The sequence below is a fragment of the Cydia strobilella genome, chromosome 11, assembly GCF_947568885.1.
Source record: "Cydia strobilella chromosome 11, ilCydStro3.1, whole genome shotgun sequence".
NCBI lineage: Eukaryota > Metazoa > Arthropoda > Insecta > Lepidoptera > Tortricidae > Cydia > Cydia strobilella.
The window spans coordinates 10,083,405-10,108,155 of record NC_086051.1 but is presented as its reverse complement, the minus strand read 5'-3'; the positions used below and the strand labels follow the sequence as shown (position 1 = coordinate 10,108,155).

The 24,751-nt window shown below is 39.8% G+C and overlaps 1 protein-coding gene across 5 annotated transcripts; it reads left to right on the top strand.

Annotated features, from left to right (window-relative positions):
• Positions 1–60: 60 nt before the first annotated feature.
• On the top strand, positions 61–24,748 carry LOC134745111 (sodium/potassium-transporting ATPase subunit alpha-like). 5 transcript variants are annotated; one of them, XM_063679059.1, is made up of 18 exons: positions 61–311; positions 605–754; positions 1,799–1,971; positions 2,239–2,409; positions 9,011–9,140; positions 9,336–9,572; positions 11,942–12,157; positions 12,881–12,901; positions 13,579–13,769; positions 14,000–14,171; positions 15,230–15,378; positions 16,659–16,857; positions 17,964–18,118; positions 18,560–18,746; positions 19,658–19,897; positions 20,451–20,639; positions 24,054–24,171; positions 24,619–24,748. In XM_063679059.1, exons 1-18 carry the CDS (start codon positions 164–166, stop codon positions 24,731–24,733), a joined length of 2,961 nt encoding a protein of 986 aa, XP_063535129.1. In that variant the 5' UTR covers positions 61–163; the 3' UTR covers positions 24,734–24,748. The 5 variants fall into 5 exon arrangements, with proteins under 5 accessions (XP_063535129.1, XP_063535132.1, XP_063535130.1 ...); XM_063679062.1 differs by having other exon boundaries at positions 2,239–2,413; positions 9,015–9,128; XM_063679060.1 differs by having other exon boundaries at positions 2,239–2,413; positions 9,015–9,140.
• Positions 24,749–24,751: the final 3 nt, after the last annotated feature.

Here is a 24,751-nt window from a genome sequence, read left to right as displayed (position 1 = left end):
CGTGAGTAATAAAATGGTCGGTGATTTTACTATTTTTTTTAATAACACAATTACCTAATTAAATAATCAGCCATCTAGATTTTCCAGTTAATTCGAGCAATCTAGGCTCCTTGATTGTCATGATTATTTATTGTTATGAATAGTTATTGAGATCGTTTGCGCTATGCATGCTAGAACTTCGAGCTATGCGTCGATCACGGACTTCTTTCGCCCTAGCAAACCCAAAGGGCTGAGGTCAAGGGACCTGAGCACAACTCGGTTGAATTTGCTAAAACAGGAGATACAAACGGATGTACATCTCATTCCCCTCAGTAAGTGTTCGTTGAAATTATTTCTTATTATATTCGTGTGTTTTAATATGCCGGGCCCTAGGCCACAGCGAAAACTGCTCTACGAATTAAAGAAATAAACCATTCAGAAGTGTAATTAAGTTATATTCACAGCCGGATAGAATTGCCTACTTCTGAAATCCAATTTGGCAGAGCAGAGGAGTCACGCACGACCCTCATTAATGAGAAACACTGCATGCTGTACCTATCGAATACAATACCGACAAGTTATTAAGCTGCCATAAACTACTTTTAAATAATAACAAAAATTACAGAGGAATTTTACATTCGATACACGACCGACCCTGTAAATGGACTGACCAGTGCAAAGGCAGCCCAGTTGTTGAAATTCTACGGGCACAACGCACTGACGCCCGCGACGCAATACGGGTGGCCTAAAGTACTTTTAAAATCCATGTGTACAGGTAAATAAATGCCTATGCCTACAGATTGCGACTTGCGACATACCTAAACTAAATACCTATTAACCTACAGGTAGACTCAAACATACATACATTGATAAAGATTTTTTACTGTAAGTATACATATTGTTATTGTTGATAATTTTATTATTATTAAAGCCAAATGAAAATGAGATTATTTTGAAAGTAATACCTACGGTTTGTGCCAGTTAAATAAAATATAAGTAAGTAACTACTGGGAATTTTAGGTATTATGAGGTATCTAATAGTTTTTTTTTCACGCAGGGGTAAATGCATTTTCGCATCTCACCCCCGGGCCCAAGCCCATTGGGGGGTGGTATGTGGGACTCGCTCCTCCTGACATCCTCTGCTAATCAGAGGAAGGTGAGGATAATACTCACTAACATCCCCTGCGCTGTCACCCTCTTTACCGTTAGGGGAGCGTCATGGGATCGCTTGCGGCATTCTATCCGCGACGCCCCCCGGCAGCCCGACCGACATGTGTCGGACACCCGCGCTGATGAGGAAGAGAGCCAGGACGCTTGACGTATAGAGCCACCCCGTGTGGGCCCCCAACCCACTGGCTCTATGGGGGGGAGGAACTAGCTATTAGCTAGTGCATATCGCCTACGCTTCCTCCCTCTCCGCCTGCGCCGGAGCGGTGGCGCATCTGCGTTATCTTCGCGCAACCGCTCCGCTGCTTCCTTTCTTGGGTAACCACCGTTTCGCAAAAGGCCTCAACTTCCTTCCATACCCTCTTGCTGCTCAACATGGCCAATACGACGTTGAGGTATCTAATAGCTAACTAAACTGGGCAAAAGTGAAATAGTAGTAGGTACCAGTGTTGGCCGAACGTTAATTGCAATTAACCATTAACCAGTACAAATTGAACCGGAAACCGTTAGTTTACGGTTCAATTTGTACTGATTAATGGTTAATTGCATTAACGTTCCGGCCAACACTGGTAGGTACCTAGGTTTTAACGTATAGGATAGGTTAACCACTGGAAGCATCCTAATCTATTGACCGGACATTCCCTTACAATAGGATTTTCCGTATTGATTTGGCTTGGCGCTCTACTGTGTTTGGGCGCGTACCTCCTCGAAGCGTCATCAAAATCGAACCCGAGTCGCGACAACTTGTACTTGGGATGCGTCCTCATAGCTGTTGACGTCATTTGCGGACTTTTTAGCTTCTTTCAGAACTACAAAAGTTCGAAGGTAAGTGGTCTTTTGTGATATTCTTGCTCAGATTTTGTGATGGTATAGGAATATTTATTCCTGTGACCCTATGAGAAAGCACCGAAGCCCCCCTGTTTTTAAGTAAGTATAAGCGGAAATTGTCGTCTAAGTTTTTGATTTAAATCGCAAAGTGGCAGACCTTCCAAGGCGCTCGGCACAAGGCAATTCTAAAAGTCTCTACCTTAATTTAGGTATGCAGGATTGGGTGTTGTAAGCGATCCCACCATAACCTCGACTGTTTCCCAGATAATGAAAACTTTCAACAACATGATTCCCACATACGCCCAGTGCACTAGAGACGGCGTGCTGAACGTCGACACCAATGTCAGGGACCTAGTGAGAGGAGACTTGGTCCGCGTGCAAGCTGGGAACATAGTGCCGGCTGACATTCGGGTCATAGACAGCAAAGGTTTCAAAGTGAGTTAAATACATTTAATTTAATTTATTTCGGCATATGCTAGGTATACCCCGTTTTTTACAATAGATATTTTCTTACCTAAAAAGTAGTGGTAATTGCTAGGTTTCTATGATATCTAATATGCTGTACCTACAAGTTCATAGTTACTCAGATTTAATTTTGGATGGGTCCAGTCCGCGGCCAAAAGTACGCTCAGTCAACGCGAAGATCTCGTCACGTCAGCATCTGAGGCTACGTCTTATCAATTATTATAACAAACTGAAAATTTTTTTACGGCACCATTGTCTCATTCCTAAAAAACCGAAAACAAATGACCTGCGTCCTCAACGCAAGATCCGATCTAGAATCTATAGGAGATTGTGCTGTACCACAGCAGGGATCGAGCATGGGAAATAACCTATTTCTCATGCTCGTAAATGATGTAACTGCGGCATCTCCCGAACTAGAATACGTAATATATGCCGATGATACTTGCATAATAGTAGTAGCTGAAAATTACACTAGCCTCGAATCAAAAATCAATGTAGCAATGGTTGATATCAACAAATGGTTTTTGGCAAATGGAATGCTTTTAAATTTAGAAAAAACTAACATTGTTCATTTTCAGTTACGGAACACCAACAGTAGTCTCCTAAATATTAAAATAAATAATATTCTAGTTCCACAGGTGGAACAAACTAAATACTTGGGATATGTCATTGACTCAGGGTTAAGAGCGCTATTACATTTCGGCGTTGAGCGAGTTTAGGTATTTTACGAGCTGCGGCGGGCTGTGCGAGCTCAGTATGCCGATCCCTTCTACCATGTTTTCCCGCTCGCTCGCACTACAATGATGGATTAAACAATCTTGATCCTTCGTGAAGCATACTGAATACAATTATAACGACACTAACTGTACTTAAATTTTAAAATCCTAATTATTGTTATTTGGTAAGAAAATACTAAATCCAGTGCAAATGTACTTACTTTTGTATTATGTAATACAATGTACTTACGCTTGTTTGCTTCGTCATTACATTTGGTACAGGTACAGGGTAACCGTACAGCTTGGGTAGCGAAACTATTTTAGCTATATGTAGCAGTGTTGGCCGTAATTGTTAATTTTAATTAACCATTGATCAATTGCATTAACCATTAGTTCCGCCATTAACCAACTGCATTACGCACCAATTGCATTAAAGTTAATTCGAATTAAATTTTTGAGACGTTAATGGCCATTGAAGTTAATGTTTTGTTTAGTGTTGTTTGACATATCAGTCAAATTTGACAGATTGACAGTTTTTGTCATTTTGAGTGAAAATTATCTTTTTGGGATAGAATTTAGCACATTGACATTGTTAAGTGTAGATTTATACAATCTGTCAAAATTGACAGTTTGTGACCTTTTGACAGTTTTGGATCCCAAATCGAAACGGCTTGTCCGATTTTGATAGGACCTTCAACATTAGTCATGGGATGGAAAATTTAGTTTGACACATCTGTCAAAATTGACAGTTTGACAGTTTTTGTCTTTTTAGTGAAAATTAACATGGTTTGTTTGCTAAATTATATCCCAAAAAGATAATTTTCACTGAAAATGACTAAAACTGTCAATCTGTCAAACTTTACTGATATGTCAAACAACACTAAACTATGTCACTTAGTACCAAACTTTAACAAAACGTTAATTTTCACAAAAAATTACAAAAACTGCCAAACTGTCAATTTTGACAGTTTTGACAGATGTGTCAAACTACATTTTCCATCCCATGACTAATGTTGAAGGTCCTATCAAAATCGGACAAGCCGTTTCGATTTGGGATCCAAAACTGTCAAAATGTCACAAACTGTCAATTTTGACAGATAGTATAAATCTACACTTAACAATGTCACTGGGTGCTAAATTCTATCCCAAAAAGGTAATTTTCACTGAAAATGACAAAAACTGTCAATCTGTCAAATTTGACTGATATGTCAAACAACACTAAACTATGTCACTTTGGTACCAAACTTTAACAAAACATGTTAATTTTCACTAAAAATGACAAAAACCTGTTAATTTTGACAGTTTTGACAGATGTGGCAAACTACATTTTCCATCCAATGACTAATGTTGAAGGTTTTTTTTTTATGAAATAGGAGGCAAACGAGCAGACGGATCACCTGATGGTAAGCGATTACCGCCGCCCATGGACACCCGCAACACCAGAGGGGTTGTAAGTGCGTTGCCGGCCTTTAAGATGGGAATACGCTCTTTTCACTGAAAATGACAAAAACTGTCAATCTGTCAAATTTGACAGATGTGTCAAACTACATTTTCCATCCCATGACTAATATTGAAAGTCCTATCAAAATCGGACAAACCGTTTCGATTTGGGATCCAAAAATGTCAAAATGTCACAAAATGTCAATTTTGACAGATTGTATAAATCTACACTTGACAATGTCACTTGGTGCTAAATTATATCCCAAAAAGATAATTTTCACTGAAAATGTCAAAAACTGTCAATCTGTCAAATTTGACTGATATGTCAAACAACACTAAACTATGTCACTTAGTACCAAACTTTAACAAAACATGTTAATTTTCACTAAAAATGTCAAAAACTGTCAATCTGTCAAATTTGACTGATATGTCAAACAACACTAAACTATGTCACTTAGTACCAAACTTTAACAAAACATGTTAATTTTCACTAAAAATGACAAAAACTGTCAAACTGTCAATTTTGACAGTTTTGACAGATGTGTCAAACTACATTTTCCATCCCATGACTAATGTTGAAGGTCCTATCAAAATTGGACAAGCCGTTTCGATCTGGGATCCAACACTGTCAAAAATGTAAATTTTGACAGATAGTATAAATCTACACTTAACTTACTTGGTACTAAATTCTATCCCAAAAAGATAGTTTTCACTGAAAATGACAAAAACTGTCAATCTGTCAAATTTGACTGATATGTCAACCAAACCTTAGTTCCACTAGGTACTGCCAGGGTTCAGCATCAGCTCTATCATGGGTACTGCTCTCCTAAGTGCTCATCAAGACGAGTCGGATGACTAAAACAGCGTGTGCGTATGTTGCACCAAACCTTAGATCCACTAGGTACTGCCAGGGTTCAGCATCAGCTCTATCATGGGTACTGCTCTCCTAAGTGCTCATCAAGACGAGTCGGATGACTAAAACAGCGTGTGCCTATGTTGCACCAAACCTTAGTTCCACTAGGTACTGCCAGGGTTCAGCATCAGCTCTATCATGAGTACTGTTCTCCCAAGTTGCTCATCAAGACGAGTCGAATGACCAAAACAGTGTGCGCCTATGTTGCACCAAACCTACGTTCCACTAGGTACTGCCAGGGTTCATAAGGAGGATGAGTAATACATACTCAAAACTTATACATGTTCAGTCTTAGTTATATCGGAGCATCGTTTATAATGGCGTAAGCGCCATCGACAAAAAAGGTCCCTTTTATAGGAAATACCACATTTAATTCTGTTTTTAGTATTTGTTGTTATAGTGAAAACTTCAACTGTCTAGCTATCACGGTTCATGAGATACAGCCTGGTGACAGACGGACAGACAGACGGCGGAGTCTTAGTAATAGGGTCCCGTTTTTACCCTTTGGTTACGGAATAAAATAGATATTTAAGTGGGGCTCCGATACAACAAACGTGATTTATTTACCGTTTTGTGCGTAATGGTACGGAACCCTTTGTGCGCGAGTACAACTCGCACTTGGCTGGTTTTTTTAAATTTACTACCTATGAAATGTCAGGTCATTTCAAATATTTTTAATGCTGTTCGGAAGTTTGTTATGTTTCTATACTAACTATTATAATACTATAAAAACAAATACAGGACTCGGATCAAAGTTTCTCAGTCGCAGTTTACACGCATACAGTATAGCGTTTTACACGGCGCCTGCCACACACAACGATAAAAAACCTCGTCGTCGCCGTCGAAAACGTGCGGAGCCGACCGACACAGGTCCGACCTCTTCAAGCTCTTTATTAAAGTAGAATTTGATAAACACGAATGTATACCAACAGTATAAGCAAACGTTGTAGATTGCTTGTGTATAAAAATGACTTCGATACTAAGTAGATTTTCGTAGGAATTTACACTTGTTTCGAAGAGAAAATTCAATTCGTTTTACATTGATTTTCTCTTTCTCAAAAGCATGTAGGAAGAATATCGTTCGATATTCCTAAAGTACAGGATATTAATAATACAAATTATCCAACTTCAGCAGAGTAAACTTCTCAAAATTTACAAATAAGAGCTTACAATTCAGTGCTTCACGCGGTTTTTCGTAAACGACCATCAGAAAAATGATCATTACTAATTTAATTAGTCCTTTTTCTAAAATGTACAACGATATTCCTAAAGATAAGAAGACGCTCTTACTGGAACAAGTACTCTTTATTTCTGATAATGAGCGTAAAATCTTAAATGTTGTCGGGAATATCATCAATTTTACATTATTTCGACTTTTCTTGTAAGAACGCTCTTAACGTGGTCCTCTCATATAGACTATCTTTGCGACTCACTTTCATCGGCGTGTTTCGCCCTGTCCAGACTCGCGCCAAGCCTGTCTCCAAATAACCTAAAAAAGGCATATTACGGATACTTTCACTCCATCCTTATCCGAGGCGTTGATCTCTGGGGTCTGGCCGCAAACCGTGACAAGGTATTCAAAATACAGAAACGAGCTTTGAGTGTAATCTCCAACAAACCGTTCGATCACCCCGCCAAGGAACTATTTAAGACCCATAAGATATTAACACTGCCAGCCGTTTATATATTAGAAGCATGCAAATACATTAGAGCAAACCTAGATGCATATTAAAAAACCTGTAGGTACCCGCGACGCAGACAGCCGCAGAATGCCCATGCTAATCGCTCCTACTCAACGACCCGCGAAGGCCCGAAAGTCTCTCAGTGTTATCGGGCCAGAAATATACAACAAAACTCCTAATGACATTAAATTTACAGAAAGCGATTCAATATTTAATAAAAAACTTAAATGTCTACTCCTTGACCAAGCATGTTACTCTATTGATGATTTTATGAAAGAGATTATTTAAAATATTATTGTATTCACAACTATTGCACGATGATTATTTAAGAAATTGAAAACTTTGACCAATGTATTTTATCAATCATATTTAATTGTATATACCTAGTCGGCTCATAAGTTCTGTCACTGGCCTTTAAAATTTAAATTTGGAACTCCTAAAACAAAAACCGTTCTGCATTTGAATTTCGAATCTTTATTAAATATTTGAGTAGTATAATTTTGCAATTTTCTGTTTTCTTCAACATGGAGTGGACGCTTAAAGATAGCCGTACCGCAATAATTGCACTATATCGTTGTGGTCACTCGCCGACTAAAATTTTTAAGCTACTTGAAAATTTAAAATTCTCTCTAAGATTTGTGTATCGTACCATAGAAAGATACAGTGAGGTCTCTAGTTTAAATGACAAGAAAAGAAGCGGTCGTCCGCGTACAGCTAGGACTCCAGCGGTTGTACAAGCAATTAGGGCATGCATTGCCAGAAATCCCGCTAGGAAACAAAAAGTTATGGCCCTCCAGATGGGTTTGAGCAAAAACACGGTGAAAAGAGTGCTTAATCAAGACCTGAGAGTTCGTGCTTATAAACGAAAAACTGGCCATCTTCTCAATGGTCGGCTTAAAGCTTTAAGGCTTAAAAGATCTAAAGCTTTATTGAAGAAGTACGCTAAAAATAAGCACCGTTGTATACTGTTTTCGGACGAGAAAATTTTTGACATAGAAGTGTACGCTCGCAATAGTAAAGAAGCGTCTAATAGCATTCCCCGTATTCAAAGAGGTCATCACCCTTCATCTGTGATGGTTTGGCTGGGAGTTTCTTATGCGGGCGCACTAGTATGCATTTTTGTGAGAAAGGAGTAAAAACTAGTGCCAAAGTGTACCAAGACACGGTGTTGACTAATATTGTGAAACCACTATCCCATACGATGTTTCTAAACCAGCATTGGGTTTTCCAGCAGGACTCTGCTCCAGCCCATAAGGCAAAGTCTACACAAGCCTGGCACGCCTCCAATAAAATCGACTTTATACGGCATGAAGATTGGCCCTCCTCTAGCCCAGATCTTAATCCTTTAGACTATAAAATATGGCAGTATTTAGAGGAAAAGGTGTGCTCAAAACCTCATGCAAATCTAGACTCGCTGAAAAAATCTCTTGCTACGGCAGTGGCCAATATCGACATGAAAGTGGTGCGTGAATCCATTGACGACTGGCCACGAAGACTTCAAGCCTGTGTAGATAATTATGGCGGTCATTTTGAATAAATGTTATACATTTAGATTCTCTAGTTTATAAGCTTTTAAACGCTGTACAAATTATACGGAATAAACTTAAACTTTTGATTTTATTTGATACTATGTATATGACAGAACTTATGAGCCGACTAGGTAACTGTCGTACTTCAAATGTACCTGTGTGACCTGTAAAGTTCTTTTTACCAATAAATAAACTGAACTGAACTGAACTGAAATAAGCTGTCTAAAAAGTGTTAACTTGCCTTTTGGTGTTCTGATTTTTAGTTACTTCGGTAACGATCCCTGATTTCAGGTAGATAACTCATCGCTAACTGGCGAGTCCGTGGCAGTATGTCGCAGTAACTCCGAAGGCACTGCCAACATACTAGAGTCCTCTAATGTCGCCTTCTTTTCTACGCAATGTGTCGAAGGTTGGGCTACAGGTATAACATAAAAATATTGTTTTACACCTTCCCTGGTTCCGTCATAAAACGTCTAGGCGTATGTAGCGTCGTGTACCTACCTCTTACATCCATCATTATTTGCACCATTATAAGTTACTATAAAAAATTACGACTCCTTGACGCTGTCTTTCCAGTCGAACCGCATTTTGGTTTTCATTCAAATCTTATTTATAGGTATCGTCATGTGTACTGGCGATCTAACGGCCTTAGGTCGCGTAGCTGGCCTAGCTACCAGAATCCAGCCCAAACCGTCCCCCCTATCGCAGGAGATATCCCGATTTATGCGCTACATGTGTATCTGGGCGCTGGGCCTGGGTGCGTTCGTGGCGTGTGCGTCGCTGATGCTGGATTATCCGTTCATGCAGACCATCATATTTGTTATTGGAATCATAGTTGCCAATATACCTGAAGGTGAGAATAGTAGATTGTGTCACAAGGGAGCAAAATGACATATTTACGGCGAGGGCGTAAATTGAATCCTGAACGAAGCGAAGGATTCTATAATAGAATCCCGAGAGCAACGAGGGATTCTAAAGTAGAATCCTGAGCATAGTGAGGGATTCAAGTGTGTTACGTCCAAGATGGAAATAATTTTGGCGCTAAAGCTGGCTCTATATAGGTAGGTAAGTTTATTTGTAATTTTTTTAGACCGACCGCCGAACTTTGACTTGTTTTGTTTTACAAAACATAAATTACTAATACTTAGTCATTGTAGAAAAATGGGATTAGAGTTGCCTGTTTAAGGTTCCGTAGTCAACTAGGAAGGAACCCTTAGTTTCGCCATGTCCGTCTGTCCGTCCGCGGCTTTGCTCCTTGCTTTGGCATGGATTCATAAATCATGCATGGCGAGCAAACGGTAAAATAAAAAAATAAATTTATTTTCACCTCAGCAGCACGAACAAGGGTACTTTGCTACTTAAAAACAGTGAGCAAAATCGCATTTTGCTCACTGAATGAGACAAAAAGACGTTCAAGTGACCTTTATATTCGAATGTCATTTCGACGAGCAGGGCCTAATACCTACAAGGTCGAAATACTTAGATTCTATTTTTTCAATCCCTTTCACGTCATTAGCAAAACGAAGAGAAAAAAAAAAACTAAACGTCATTCAACGGTTTATTATTATTGACGGTTTATATTAATAGACCCCCGAAATAAGTCAGAACGCATCGTTTCAAACACCTACGAGTATGAATTCGTAATACATAATTAATGAAAAAAAAGTTTTAATTTCATTAAAACTATATTTTACGTATTTTATTGTAAAATTAAAGTAATAACTTAAAAAAATACAAAGATTATCACGCAAAATAAATAATTCTACTTTTAACGATCTCTACTATAGTTGACAAATACCTATAGGTGTAGTATCTACAATTCGGACCCTATCTTACAAAGTTTTTTTTAACAAAAAAATGTTGTCGATTGTTCGATCGAACTGATGTTCGTTATTTGCTATTTCATTGAAATTTCTTTCGTTTTGTTTTTGTTTTATTGCGGTAATTAAACTTAATTGTTAGAATACCTTAAGAATATATGAGTAAATAGGTGATAAAGGATTACGTTTTTGAGGTTGTTTTTTAGGGTTCCGTACCTCAAATGGAAAAAAACGGAACCCTTATAGGACCACTCGTGCGTCTGTCCGTCTGTCACAGCCAATTTTCTCCGAAACTACTAGACCAATTAAGTTGAAATTTGGTACACATATGTAAGTTTATGACCCAAAGACGGACATGTAACGTAAACATATGAATTTTAAACATGGGGGCCACTTTTGGGCGGTAAATAAGAAAATAAAATAAAAAAGTTTTTCAAACTATATCGTGTTACATATCAAATGAAAGAGCTCATTGTGGGAATCTCAAATACGTTTTTTTATATATTTTTATTTTAGGATAATCAGTTTAGAAGTTATTCAAGAAAATAAGCAAAAATTGACCATTCTTCATCTCCGAAACTACTGTTTAAAATTTTGAAAAAAATACACAGAATAGTTCTCTACCTATAGATGACAGGAAAATTTATTAGAAATGTGCAGTCAAGCGTGAGTCGCACTTAACTACTTAGTTTTTGATCCGACCCCTACAGGTTTTTAGAGACATTTCACTCATGTTACGGAAGTTATTTATTTAAATTAACTGTTATTTAGTGATGTTAGTATTCATTCAATCTAAAACAAGTTGTTATTTCGACATAATTGAAATATTTGTTTTTCTTTCTATATATATATATATATATATATATATATATATATAGGTACCTAGGTATAGAATAAAGAAAGAGGGCAGTAGGCTATCTCCGGCTCAATGCGCGATATATTTGCCTACCGTACTTGCCTGTCTCAGGGTTGTCACTTTTAGCTAAATTTTAATTCAGTGCTTAGAAAAAGGGCCGGGAAGTTGTATTTTTTACTTGTGTTGTATTATTTTCAACTAGGTTCTGCCCGCGACTTCGTCCGCGTGGAGCTCGTTTATATCATACCTGCATACAAACTACCACCCCCCTTTTCACATCCGTAAAGGATGATTCCTGAGATAAAAACTATCCTATGTCCTTCCCCGGGTCTCAAACTATCTCTATACCACTGAGAAACGGGTCGAGATTTTGTTTGAGTGTGCGTGCGGCGACGCATAGATACTATGGCGCACACATACAAGTTGCGCGCGGTGCGTTTATAACTTTATATGAAGATAACATACTTTGCCCTGTTTATACTATGACCGCAGGTGAGTTCACTTCAATAGTGTCTGACTTGGTAATGGTATTATGTCACCCATCAGGATTGCAACCAACAGTGACAGCATCTCTAACCCTAACCGCCCAGCGCATGGTCAAAAAGAACTGCCTGATAAAGAACCTAGACGCCATTGAAGCTTTAGGAGCTTGCACTACCATATGTTCAGACAAAACTGGTACCCTTACTGAAAATAAAATGTGCGTGTACGATGTGTGGACGTGGAACAAAACCCTGACAATATCGCAAACGTCATTTGAAGGTAGTATCGCATCATTCATCTTAACACATTCACTGCCAGCGACCCATAGACGCTTTTTGCTACATACGGGTTTTCCCGTGTCATCGGCTACGCTCGTAGCGCGTAGCCACGCTGGCATTGACTAAATGTGTTAATTCCTACTTTGAACAAATGGACATGTGTGCTACGCCGTAGTCGTAGCATTGCTTTCCTACTAGGTCTACTGAGAGGCTGATTCTGCTGTCACAATTTGATAAGGTTTTCATTTTATTTTGATACTAACTACCTTGATCGTGAGCACCAATTATCGTTAGCGGCTCACGACGCTGATTGGTGCCGACGAAATGCAATATCTACATAATTACATTCGTCTCATAAAGCATTTCGCTCGCACTTATTGGGGCGCTTGAGATGCCGGAGGCGTATTCTGACTGTAATAACACGTCATGAGTTTGATATAGATTTGTTATGAATATGAATCTGTCAGTGCCAAAAGTTAAAGTGACAACGTTTCTGGTTGAAGGTCAACTCAAGGTCGTATAAAAATTAGAGGAAACCATATCACATTGTTAGAACAGAATAAGGCTCTACGTAGCGAATGTAGACTTAATTAATCAGACCACGAGTGCCATGCACAGTAAAAGGGTTAAATAATTCTACTCATATATCCCTTTTCGTATTAAATTAGTAGTGGGTAGTATAGGTACAGATATATATTTGTAAACCTTCCGCTTCTATTTCCAGATGCTTTGCGCAACAATCAAGGTAAATAAATTATCTGGTATCAGGAAATAAATTATCAGTTCCAATCCAATGGCATTCGCTAGGTTCTTGTGGTAAAAGTACAATACAAGGTATACCTATATATTATAGTTACTATTTAGCACCTCCATAAACAATATAAATGCTCTATAAATTGTATATACAGATGTCAATCACAATGAAAAAAATCAACGATACGGTAGGATGTGGGTTCGAGTCCCACGTTGACCAGAGTTGATCATCGTTGATTTTTTCATTGTGATTGACATCTGTATATACAATTTATAGATTGTAATAATGTGGTACGTCCCACAATAAAAAAAGGAAAAATATATTAACATTTAATATTAATGCTGTAGTTCAGGGGTTCCCAACCTTTTCCAGTCCGCGGCGCCCTTGCAAGGGGCCCTGAACTAGCTAGGCTAGGTATTCGAAATAGATAGGTACTTACACGATTGCCTCACCGCGCCCCTCGTCTTTACTGTTTGGGAACCCCAGCTGTAGTTTATTGTTCGTGGCATTTTTAGACAAATATGGTAAGCCCGACCGATTCAATTGATGTTTGTATATAATATGACTACCTATTTATGTATTCTTGTTAGCTTTGATTTCGAAATTCATTTGTGTGTAGATTTTCCGTATTTTTCTTCATATATCCTTTATTTTCCAATCCTCGTTAGCTTACGCTGCTCTAATCAGATGTGGAGCCCTATGCAGCAGGGCCACATTCAAAGCCGACGGCACGATCCACGGAGACGCTTCCGAGTCCGCCATCTTGGATTTTGTTAATAAACACGGTGACACAGTGTCTTTGAGGAACCAGCATCCTAAAGTAGCAGAGATACCTTTTAACTCTACGTATAAATACCAAGTAATTAAATCTTCTTTACATTCTTTCTTTAGATAGTTGCGTCCAGAACGTGCGGTTACCTACTAGGTACATAATGCGCGCATGCTGTTAGGGATTCTCCCGCATTGTTTGCTAGTGGTGCGTGGTGCCTATGTCGCAGGCAAATTGTAAGAACCCGCCGTTTACAAACGGCGTCGTCATTTTACAAACGTTTTCACGTTAATGTCACGTTTTTTATTATTTTGTGGCAGGTAAGTGTGCACTTGGATAAAAATACCTCTCGATACTTAGTTCTAATGAAAGGAGCTCCAGAGATTATTATAGCTCGGTGTGACACAATAGCCGTGGATAAAGATACAAAGACCTTCACCCGAGAAATGAAAGAAAGAGCAGACTCTGCTGGAGTCGAAATGGCCAAAACTGGTAAAATTTTTGAGTACTTACCTATCGAATGCCTAACTTGCAAAGATATTGGATGCACAAGAAACAACGCAAAGCATTGCAATAGGTACTTTTGCTCGCGAGAGAATAACTACGATCTGTGGACGAGTTATGTTAGTATAGTACATTTCGATGCTAGTGCGGAAAGTATGTCATTACTTCACGAGCACCGAGATATCTTCACTCGGGACGAGTGAAGAATGACATATCTGCACGTGTATCGAACGACGTTTTTTAATACAGTTGCAAAAAAATAAGAAAAGCAACAAGTAAGGAATGGAATTCGAAACTTTTATATTATTAATTCTGTGACACTGACATCATTGACATTGACATTATGAAGAGGTGTTTTCTAGCTTTTATTCGACTAGAATAGATTTTGTTATTATTATTGAACCCACTTCGATAAGTTTTTTTTTTTCAAATGCATGTTCTATAAGACAGAAACAATTGTAAATATTAAAACATTGTACTATTATTAGATAAATATCGTTATTTACGATTATTTGTGTATCGTATATTTATATAAACAATATCGAATGTTGCCTTTGGAAACTTAAAACATTCTTACAGTAAGAAAATACGCCTCTTCTTTGACAGGCGTTCCGTTCCATTCAGACAACTTATTAAGAACGGTTATTCAACATTAAAAAATAAACGTGTTATAATACTTATAATGATGAAGAGGTAAGTAATAAAATATGAAATATGCATATTGTTCGTATTCTTGCATTAACAGTAGGTTTTTATGTTGATTATGACGTTTAAAGGAAACTAATATTATATACTCATCAATAAGTAGTCATGAATTGGAACAAGTACAAATTTAAAAAAATTGGAAAAGTAAAAAGCTCTAGTTCGCGAAAACCAACTTTCCGCACGCTAAACAGCCACGAAAAGTAGCACTTTTTGAGCAACTGTATTAAAAAAATATTTTTCGGAGAGCTTAGCATTTCTTTCTTGCTATCTCTGATACCTACTAATACCTCTACTCCTATAGAATAGCTGGACTGATGTAAAAAATTACAATTTTGTTTTAGGTAAAAGGATTCTTGCGTTAGCTGACCTAGTTTTGGATGCTAGTAATTTTCCACTGAATTATAAATTCGATGCCGAAGATGCTAATTTTCCAGTGGACAAATTACGTTTTGTAGGAATCTTGGGACTAATGGATCCACCAAGAAGAGAGGTAAATAAAATGTACATACATACATACATCTACACTGACCTACCTATTTAATTAACTTAGTCATTATCAAATTTATTAGAGGGCAAATTAGAATGCTAAATGTTATAAATATTCCTCGAAGACTTTTTTGTTAGGTAATATTTATTATCAAAAATAAAGTGAGGTTTTTTTTTTGGGTTCCGTACCTCAAAAGGTAAAAACGGAACCCTTATAGGATCACTCGTGCGTCTGTCTGTCCGTGTGTCCGTCCGTCCGGCTGTCACAGAGCCTGTTTGCTCCGAACTACTAGACCAATTTAGTTAAAATTTGGCACACATATGTAAGTTTGTGACCCAAAGACGGACATTTAACGTTAACAAATAAATTTTAAACAAAGAGGCCACTTTTGGGTGGTAAATGAGAAAAAAAAAACAAAGTTTTGCAAACTATATCGTGTCATTTATCAAATGAAAGGGCTATTTATGAGAAGCTCAAATATATATTTTTTATTATTTCAGGGTCTAAAATACACAACTTTGAGAACAAATCAAATTATTTTATTAAATATTTTTGATTTGTGTTTTTTAAGTAGTCGCACTACTATATATAAATTATAAACTGAAATTGATGTCATATAATAAAGAAAAAGTGACGAACCCCCCAGTGGTGAATGGTGAAGGCCGGATTCGAACCGGTGTCTTTAGCAATCCGGGCTAACGCCTTAACCCTTAAATGCATGATTTTTTGTATAACTTTTTAATAAATTGAAATAGATGTGTCATGTTGTATAGATTGAGGGAATAATATTTTGGATAGCTGCATATTGAGCCACGGACCATCAAATATACGATGCATATATACATCATTATGCATTTAAGGGTTAAACCCCTAGGACACTCCGCCACGATGGAACCGGTCCCAATTTCTCGACTATATATGCCATCTTACTAAGACTAGGCGTCTTTGACCAACTCTAAGGGCGAGCAGTACGCGTTTGCACCTCCTATATGATTTCCTTACGGAATTACGATATAATGTCTAAAATGTTGAGATAAATACACAGAATAGTTCTTTAGAAGATGTTAGGAAAACCACAGTCAAGCGTGAGTCAGACTTAAGGACAAAAATGCGGTTAGGCTGTTTTAGGGACACAGCTGCAATAGTTTACGTGAAACGTGGTGTTGTTTTTGTATTATGTACGAATCCTTAAAACGCGAGTCCGCATCGCAACTTTAACTGACTGCCCTCGTATTTTAAATTTATTTCTCATGCTCTTTGACATGGTGTTTAATCATGATAAGGTGCTGTCAGCCATTCAGCGCGTCCGCGCAGCAGGCGTACGCGTAATGATGGTGACCGGCGATCACCCTGAAACCGCGCGCGCGGTGGCGGGCGAGGTCGGCATCGCCACGACCGCGTGCCACGTGATCACGGGCGCAGACCTGCGCACCATGACTCCCGACCTGCTCGACTGGACCATCGACAAGTACTATGAAATTGGTACCTATCTAACTGATACCTGTTCGTGTGGATCATCGACAAATGCTATGACATACCTAGTTGACTTACCGCTCGGAAACCTTATTGTAACGACTTACAGTCAACCAAACGGTCAGCTAAAAGGGTGTTACTTTTAGTAGACTTGTTGTCAGTATTTACCGATTCAGCATTTTTATCGTCCTATCATAATAACACAATCGGAATAGGACAAACCTCGACATCTCTGGAACAGTCCTGAAATTTGGTATGAATGTTAATTAAAGGCCCCTTTTTCATGTTCACACCATTTGACATTTAGGGACCTCGAGGAATCTTGGAAAATGTATACCATCCTGGAGAAATTCGCGTTTTAAATCTCTGTTCTCTATGAAAATATGATGGAAGGAAACATTAAAGCTTATTAAATTCTACACAAAAAAGTCCTAGATATCTTTGCGGTTAAAATACATCTTCATACTCTATATGAACCGCTACGTCATTTTAAAAAATCCGTTCAATATCCTAAGCTACAGGTTGTACTGAATCATCAGTACTTAAATACATAACCCTACTTCCTGGTTAAGTCGATGTCGAATAAAATGTTGATATTGGGGTAGATCATGTACAAAAGTGTAGACAAAAGTGGAATTCATATTCCTCCGAGTTTTCTATTTAGAGAATGTCCCCTGGAAATGTATAAGCGCTAAATCTCGATCTAGCAAGTATTTTCTATATGAAGATGTATTTTAATCGCAAAGATATCTAGGACTTTTTTCTGTAGAATTTAATAAGCTTTAATGTTGCCTTACACCATATTTTCAGAGTAAAATGCGAATTTCTCTAGGAAGGCACATACTTTCCAAGATGGCTGCGGTTCCTCGAGGTCCCCAAATGTCAAATGGTGTGGACATAAAAAAGGGACCTTTAATTAACATATATACTAAACTTCATGACTGTCCAGGAGATTTCGAGGTTTGTCCTATTCCGATTGTGCTATAAGTTAGAGTTTTGTATCTAATTTACACTTTCTTTAACACTTAAACGTGTAAGTATTTACCTATTCCCCTTGGAAACCTCTTTAGAAACTGTACCTACCTTTATGCTAATACATATTAGGTACTTTACAGTTTTTGCACGGACCTCACCTACTCAAAAGCTTCAGATAGTGGAAGCATGTCAACGGCGAGGCGACATAGTGGCGGTGACGGGCGATGGCGTCAACGACGCGCCCGCGCTGCGTCGTGCCGACATCGGCATCTCCATGGGCATTACAGGTTCACAGGTAAGGCAGGTTCCTACAGACACGAGTCTAACAGTACTTGAAATAAATCCACTCACTCAAAACCTGCAGATAGTGGAAGCATTACAAAATGGCGCGGAGGCATATTAGTGGCGGTGACGGGGGTGACGGTGAGAACGACGCGCCCGGCGGCGTTGCGCCGCGCCGACATCGGCATCTCCATGGGCACAACAGACTCACAAGTAGGTCAGGTTCTTCGTCTTACAGACACGAGTCTATCAGAACTTGTAATAAATTCACCATACTCTCGTGTGCCTATTGAACACACTCAGCAGGTTATGGGCCCAGTTTACCACTTACGACACACACACACAGGCTACATGCTAAAAACTGCCAATTGTTTACATTAGAAACAATACCCTACACTAACTTTCAAGCCACAAGCCATTTACGAGTAGGTACTATGTTTTCACTACTTTTCAGGTATCGAAACAAACCGCTGATATAATTTTGATGGACGACAATTTCGCGACCATCGTCACAGGAATAGAGGAGGGGCGGAAGATATTCGATAACTTAAAAAAGTCCATTTGCTACATACTCATATCCAATGTGCCGGAAATCTTCCCTGTGCTGATGTTTATCTTGTTTTCAATACCACTGCCACTGGGTAAGTTTAGACGAACACAATTAAGCTTCAACAAATGAACTTACAAGATCCAAAAATACGTTGACCAATAATTTGCTGAGATTGGAGCCCATTGCCCAATCTTTAATATTAAATGTTTTAAATTTCTAATTAAATTGTACCTATTTTTAGTATTTAAGATTTATATTTGTACTTAGTTCTTAAGGTATTTTTTTTTGTGGCAATAAATGTTTTTCTGATTCTGATTCTGAATTTTTAGGAATATTTTTCTTTGTTACACGTCTTTTACAAAATCATTTAACTAAAACAAAACGTAAAGATTTTCATAATATTCTTCTTTAGCTACGAGTATGATACACACACGCAAAGGTTTGTTAAAATTATCAACAATATGCCTCAGTAAAAATTTTGGCAACGTATGTTTGGGCCAGCCTGTTTGACGTTTGTACCTGAGTATGTCATTGGGAGCGCTGTTTAGAATTAGGTAAACGTCTCGAGGGCCACAGAACGCATGCTCGACACTGACGTCAACCGTTATAAATTTGATATACTTACATACTTAACCAATGTATGGCGTTCGGCCTTAGCGTCGAGCATTGCGTTTCATGGCCGAGGCGTTAAAGCTTACGCAGGGAATTTCCCATTTCACAGTTGTAAGTAATGTGATAAAAATCTTCGCACCAATTCTTGAGGTTTGCCTTTTAAAAGCGGTTCCTTAGCGAGCCGTGGCAGAAAGCCGGAATAACGATTCGGTCATACTGCCGCGGTGACGCGGATCCGCGCGCCGCTACTGTGTGCGAGCGACACAGCGCTATGTACATATTACATATATAAGCGATGTCCCGTTTGCATACCGGCTCAGCGCGCGGATCCGTGTCAGTGTTACCGAACCGTAACGCTAACATCATGACAAGAGTAGGTAACATTTTCAGGCGTAATGACCATCCTATGTGTGGACCTCGGCACGGACATGTGGCCAGCCGTATCCCTCGCGCACGAGCGCGCGGAGTCAGACGTGATGGCGCGGCCGCCGCGCCGCGGCCAGCAGCTGGTGTCCGGGCGCATGCTGCGGCTCGCCTACGGACACCTCGGGCTGGTCGAGGTGGCCGCCGGCATGTTCGCATACTTCGTGGTCATGGCTGAACATGGCTTCTTTCCTGATGTTTTATTTGGTAAATTTGGATAGGTATCGTATCACCATTATCACTAGGTACTAACTTAAGATGTTAATATTTCATACTTTCAAAGACGCCTAGCTGCAATTGTGCACCTCGGCCTGGTCGAGGTGGCCGCCAGCAGCATGTTCGCCTACTTGGCTTAATTAAAAATAATAATTGAAGAAATCGTTTTTACCGTATTTGTACCTATTACTTTAAGGTTACATTTCTAAATAAATTAATGTGCTTTACTTCCAATAATTACAAACATGTTACGTGACAGCTACTCTAATACGTCATAGAGCCCATATTCGACGCGAGAGGTATCTATAGTCGCTTGTGGTGGTGTGTAAGCACCGTTAAATAACGATCAATATTAACCCTTAAATGCATAATGATGTATATATGCATCGTATATTTGATGGTCCGTGGCTCAATATGCAGCTATCCAAAATCACATTTATTACTTTTATACAGCATGACACATCTATTTCAATGTATTAAAAAGTTATACAAAAAATCATGCATTTAAGGGTTAAATCATTGTAAAAACTCTTTGGCTTTGCAGGCATTCGAAGCGACTGGGACAACGAGGCAGTGAGCGACCTCCGAGACTCCGTGGGGCAGGAGTGGACGTATGAAGCGCGCATGACCGTGCAGCGCGCCAGCCAGGCCGCGTACTTCGTGGCCGTCGTCATCACGCAGATGATGAACGGAGTTATCTGCAAGACGAGATATAATTCAATTGCTCACGTTGGTAAGACATTTGGCAACCTAATCATTAATACCACATCATGAGGCCTTTAACATCTTGACAGATGATTTATGCAGCGTCTGTATGCGAGGGACGTCTCTCGTGGCTGTAAGTATAAGCCAATACGGGACCGGCATTTGCGACCGCATTTGTGGCAGCTGAAGTTGGGAGCCATGTCGGCAGCAACTTCTGGTGGATTGTGCCTCTGCGCGTTTTCAGGCAAGGTCTTGGAACCATGCGTTGTCTTTAATTTCGCAACCTTTCGCGATGGTACCCCTCCATCCATCGCGATCTGGCGCGAGCTCCTCCTATGTGTCCTTATCGATGTCAAAAGCACCCATATTGCGTTTCACGCAGTCCTTAAAACTGCGTGGTTGACGTCATACGATCCCATGGTTTACTTTGTGGTTGTCATAAGAGTTGTGGCAACCTAGCGGGAAGGAACGATGGAAGGCTCGCAGCAGTATCAACAAATCCGCCTACTTCGTGGCTGAGGCATAGCGATAGCGGCATCAGCAAATGTAAGTAAATAATTTTTATCTTAGGATTTCGTTTTGATTTTTTTAATACCGTACCTAGTTGTGATTTGTGTAAAACTCAGGTAAACCTGTACCTACGTATACCTACTGAAACGCAGCAAATCTCCGTTTTCAGACATCATACGTAAACATCTTTACGCTCGTGGTTCAACTTTGAAATCTTTCGCTTGTTCGGGTACCTACCTACCTATCAATATTAGCACGAGGAGGTAAACAACAACTTTTACCAATAACTATTACCTATTTATTACACAGCTCCCAGGGTGATGACATATAAACGCAAACTACTTACAAGCTATATCTATACAATATATAAATGCGTGTGTCCTGACTGCATGGTTCATAAACGCAGAGCTAAAACTACAAAAGCTAGAAAGTTTAAATTTGTACACCAGGGTTACATTAATAATATGTACAAGAGATAACAAGCGATTTTGAGAAATTCAAGGGGGTTAAAAAGGGGGTAAAAATTTGTATGGGGTTCAAGTTTTATTTTGAGCTATAAGGAACTTGACGAGACTTCGTAAGTTCGTAAAATTAGATTAGATATAGGTAGGTACTACTCACCCATAGCATGGAGTAATAGTTATAGAGTAGTTAGAGTAGTAGTTAGTTTTTGATAACCTTAGTAAAGAATTATCATTATCACGTACCTAATTAGCTCCTACGCAGTTTAGTGTTCAGATGACAAGACACGTGACTGATGCCGTCCAATGTTTACAATAGGTACCTACATTATTACAGCTTCATTTCCTATTTTGTTTTTAGATAAGTAAATAAATACCTATGACGACCACAAAATCACAATTAAGGTTTGGGATTGGTCCGTCTCATTTTTCCGCCCTCCGAAGTCGGTTCCGCAGTTAAGCCCGTGGAAAAGTAACTTACACAGTTACTTTCGAATTATTATTTTATTTAGTAACCAAAAAAAAGGCATACCATCAGATCCACAGCGCAGGCTTCGTCACATTACAATAAGCTCATCCACCTCAGGTTTCGTCAAAACAGAACGTTCGTTTACACATAAGTTATCCGCAACACGCATCGTCAACATTGATTAAAAACAAAGAAAAAAATTATGAGTACAATAATAATAACATAAAAGAGCAAACCTAAACCCTAATCCGGTAAGTACCCGGCCCAAACATCCCCATAATACCAGCGGCGTTCCCCCGCTGAACCGCCAAAGATATACGTTGGACCAGGTACGCACCAGACCTAGGATCACAACCCCTATCCCGCAAGCGCCTACCCAGATCCCTCACAAAACCCTTCGCCTCGGAACACCAAGGCCCAGCTGACTCAACAGCAAGAGGGACTAAATCATAAACCGGCTTTAAGTTTGAGTACTTGGCATGTTTTTGTTTTGCCGCATTCTCTGCAGCCCCCCCAGCCGCACGTGTAGTCTGTGCAAGATGTGACGCCGCAAATGTGCTCACACATGTAGCATCCCACAGCAGACTCCGCCCCTTAGCCCAAGGAACAAGGGTGAGACCGTCAGGCCGCTTCCCGTCCGTCCGACTAAGACCCTGGGGCTCCAAGATGCACGGCAGGTTAGCTGACACCATCGCCCTGCGAACGATATCGTTAATCGCATGATGACGAGGAAACCTACCAGCACACCGCACACAACTCAATCCATGGTGCCCGTTCGCCTCCGCCATAACCCCACAGACGCACAAATGTGGCTCGCACACATTACACCCGAGCCTTAACGCAGCACCAATCCTTAGGGAATCGTTATCTAACAACGTCCCCAAGTGCGACGACGGTAAGGCGTGCAGCCAGGCCCCAGACTCGGGTGCAGCTACCGCTTTCAGCCGAGCCTGTTCTACCCCTGATGCCCCCTCCAGCAACTTCTCATACGTCTGACGGCATAAAACGTCATCCCACGACCTCTGAGCCCCAAGGTCGTCAGGCCGCGTGCCGCTAGAACAGCGAACAGCCCACTCATCCAACGCAGCACCCAAAAAAGGCATGTGGACGTCGACCTCATTGAGGGACAAAATGCGCGCAACTAGTCCCCGCGATGCATGCGAGGAAGCCAGTAAAGCTACAAGTCCCACCTCATGCATGCGACGCACCCCCAAACCACCATGTCGTATGGGAAGAGTAGCCTGACATCACTGAGATTCCTCAAACCTGACATTAAGAATAGACTCCAGTCCGTTTTGTAGTACCTGATCGAACCGTAACACAGCCTGCATCCACGTCGGCGCCGTTCTCAAAGTGTACGTCACGCCTGGAATCGATAAACAGTTACGCAACAACACCACAGATACATGCGCCAACAAATGCTGCAAGTGCTTCATAGATTCTGAAAGCGCCACGGTCTTCTCCTGGACCACCTGACCAACCCCTTCCGGAAAAATCGGCGCCCCAAGAAGTGTCAGCGATGACCTCTCCACCACCTTCACCCCGGGCAAAATCGCTTCAAAATCAGCTATGGAATGCATAGCGTCTGGGCTGCAAAGAAACAATTCACACTTCTCAGCATTTATTTCTTTCGAATTTAGCTAACTCCTTTTACATGGTGCTAATATTCGCATGGACGCAACCGCGACGTCTACAAAAGCGAAAGCTGAATTTATTGACGCCTGCATTTGTCGCTTAAGCTGCAAACCTGAAATCCTTATAAATCTAACGGACAACGGACGTAGTTTTAGGTTACGCGTCCATTTTTCTAGGCTAAGTAGTCTCAGACCACCAGGCAATCAGTATAAATACTCCGACAAGCACTTCGTAACTTATGGTAACTTAACAGGAAAAGAGAGATCACCACGCAAGTGCAGGTATTAAGATCTACCTACAGAAAGTTTAAGAAGTCGCGGTACTTAATAGAATGAATATAACCGATAGATACAATTGTTTGTTTCAGGCATGAAAAACAAGGTGCTGAATATGGGGCTCGTGGTAGAGCTGCTCGTTGCCAGCCTGGTATGCTACTGCCCGGGCGTCAAGGACTTTTTCAAGGCATACCCTATACGTCTGCGATGGTGAGGATTTGCACTAATTTGCAGTTTTTCATAGACCGTGCACATTGTAGGGATTTGTGGCATATCATAAATCAAAAACTTAAAGGTTCCAGTAGCTTCATGTCTATGAGATTCAGCCCCATAGTTCACACTAGAACCTCTACGCGTTGGACAATCAGCCAACAGAGGGCTCTAGTTCTGTTCTCCTTTTCCCCGACACTTAGAAGACATTCTTAAGTTAAGACTGACTTTATTTAATACATTTTGTGTCAAAAAGAAGATTTTACTTCTAATCAGCGGGCAACTAAGTAAAATAAATAACGTAAATGAATATTTTCATAAATCGTAATGTGATGCAAAACATTGAAGCCACAAATTTAGCAGCTGAAAGATATCGCTGTACAAAATCAATCATTAAAAGTTAATAGGTGATCGCTTGGCAACTGCTACCCTCTGTTGAAATTACAGGTGGTTTCTGGCGCTCCCCTTTGCATTGTTTATGTTTGTGTTCGACGAATTCAGAAGATACTGTATAAGAAGAGAGTTATTTGGTGGATGGTTGAATATGCTCACGTACTACTAAATAGCTAAGAATAAATAT

Bases quoted from the DNA above. Each gene is read 5' to 3' on its own strand.
- LOC134745111 (XM_063679059.1), top strand. From the start codon at position 164: ATGCATGCTAGAACTTCGAGCTATGCGTCGATCACGGACTTCTTTCGC. The intron at 755-1,798 runs GTAAATAAATGC...CCCTTACAATAG, and splicing joins TTTAAAATCCATGTGTACAG to GATTTTCCGTATTGATTTGG. The intron at 14,172-15,229 runs GTAAAATTTTTG...ATTTTGTTTTAG, and splicing joins AGTCGAAATGGCCAAAACTG to GTAAAAGGATTCTTGCGTTA.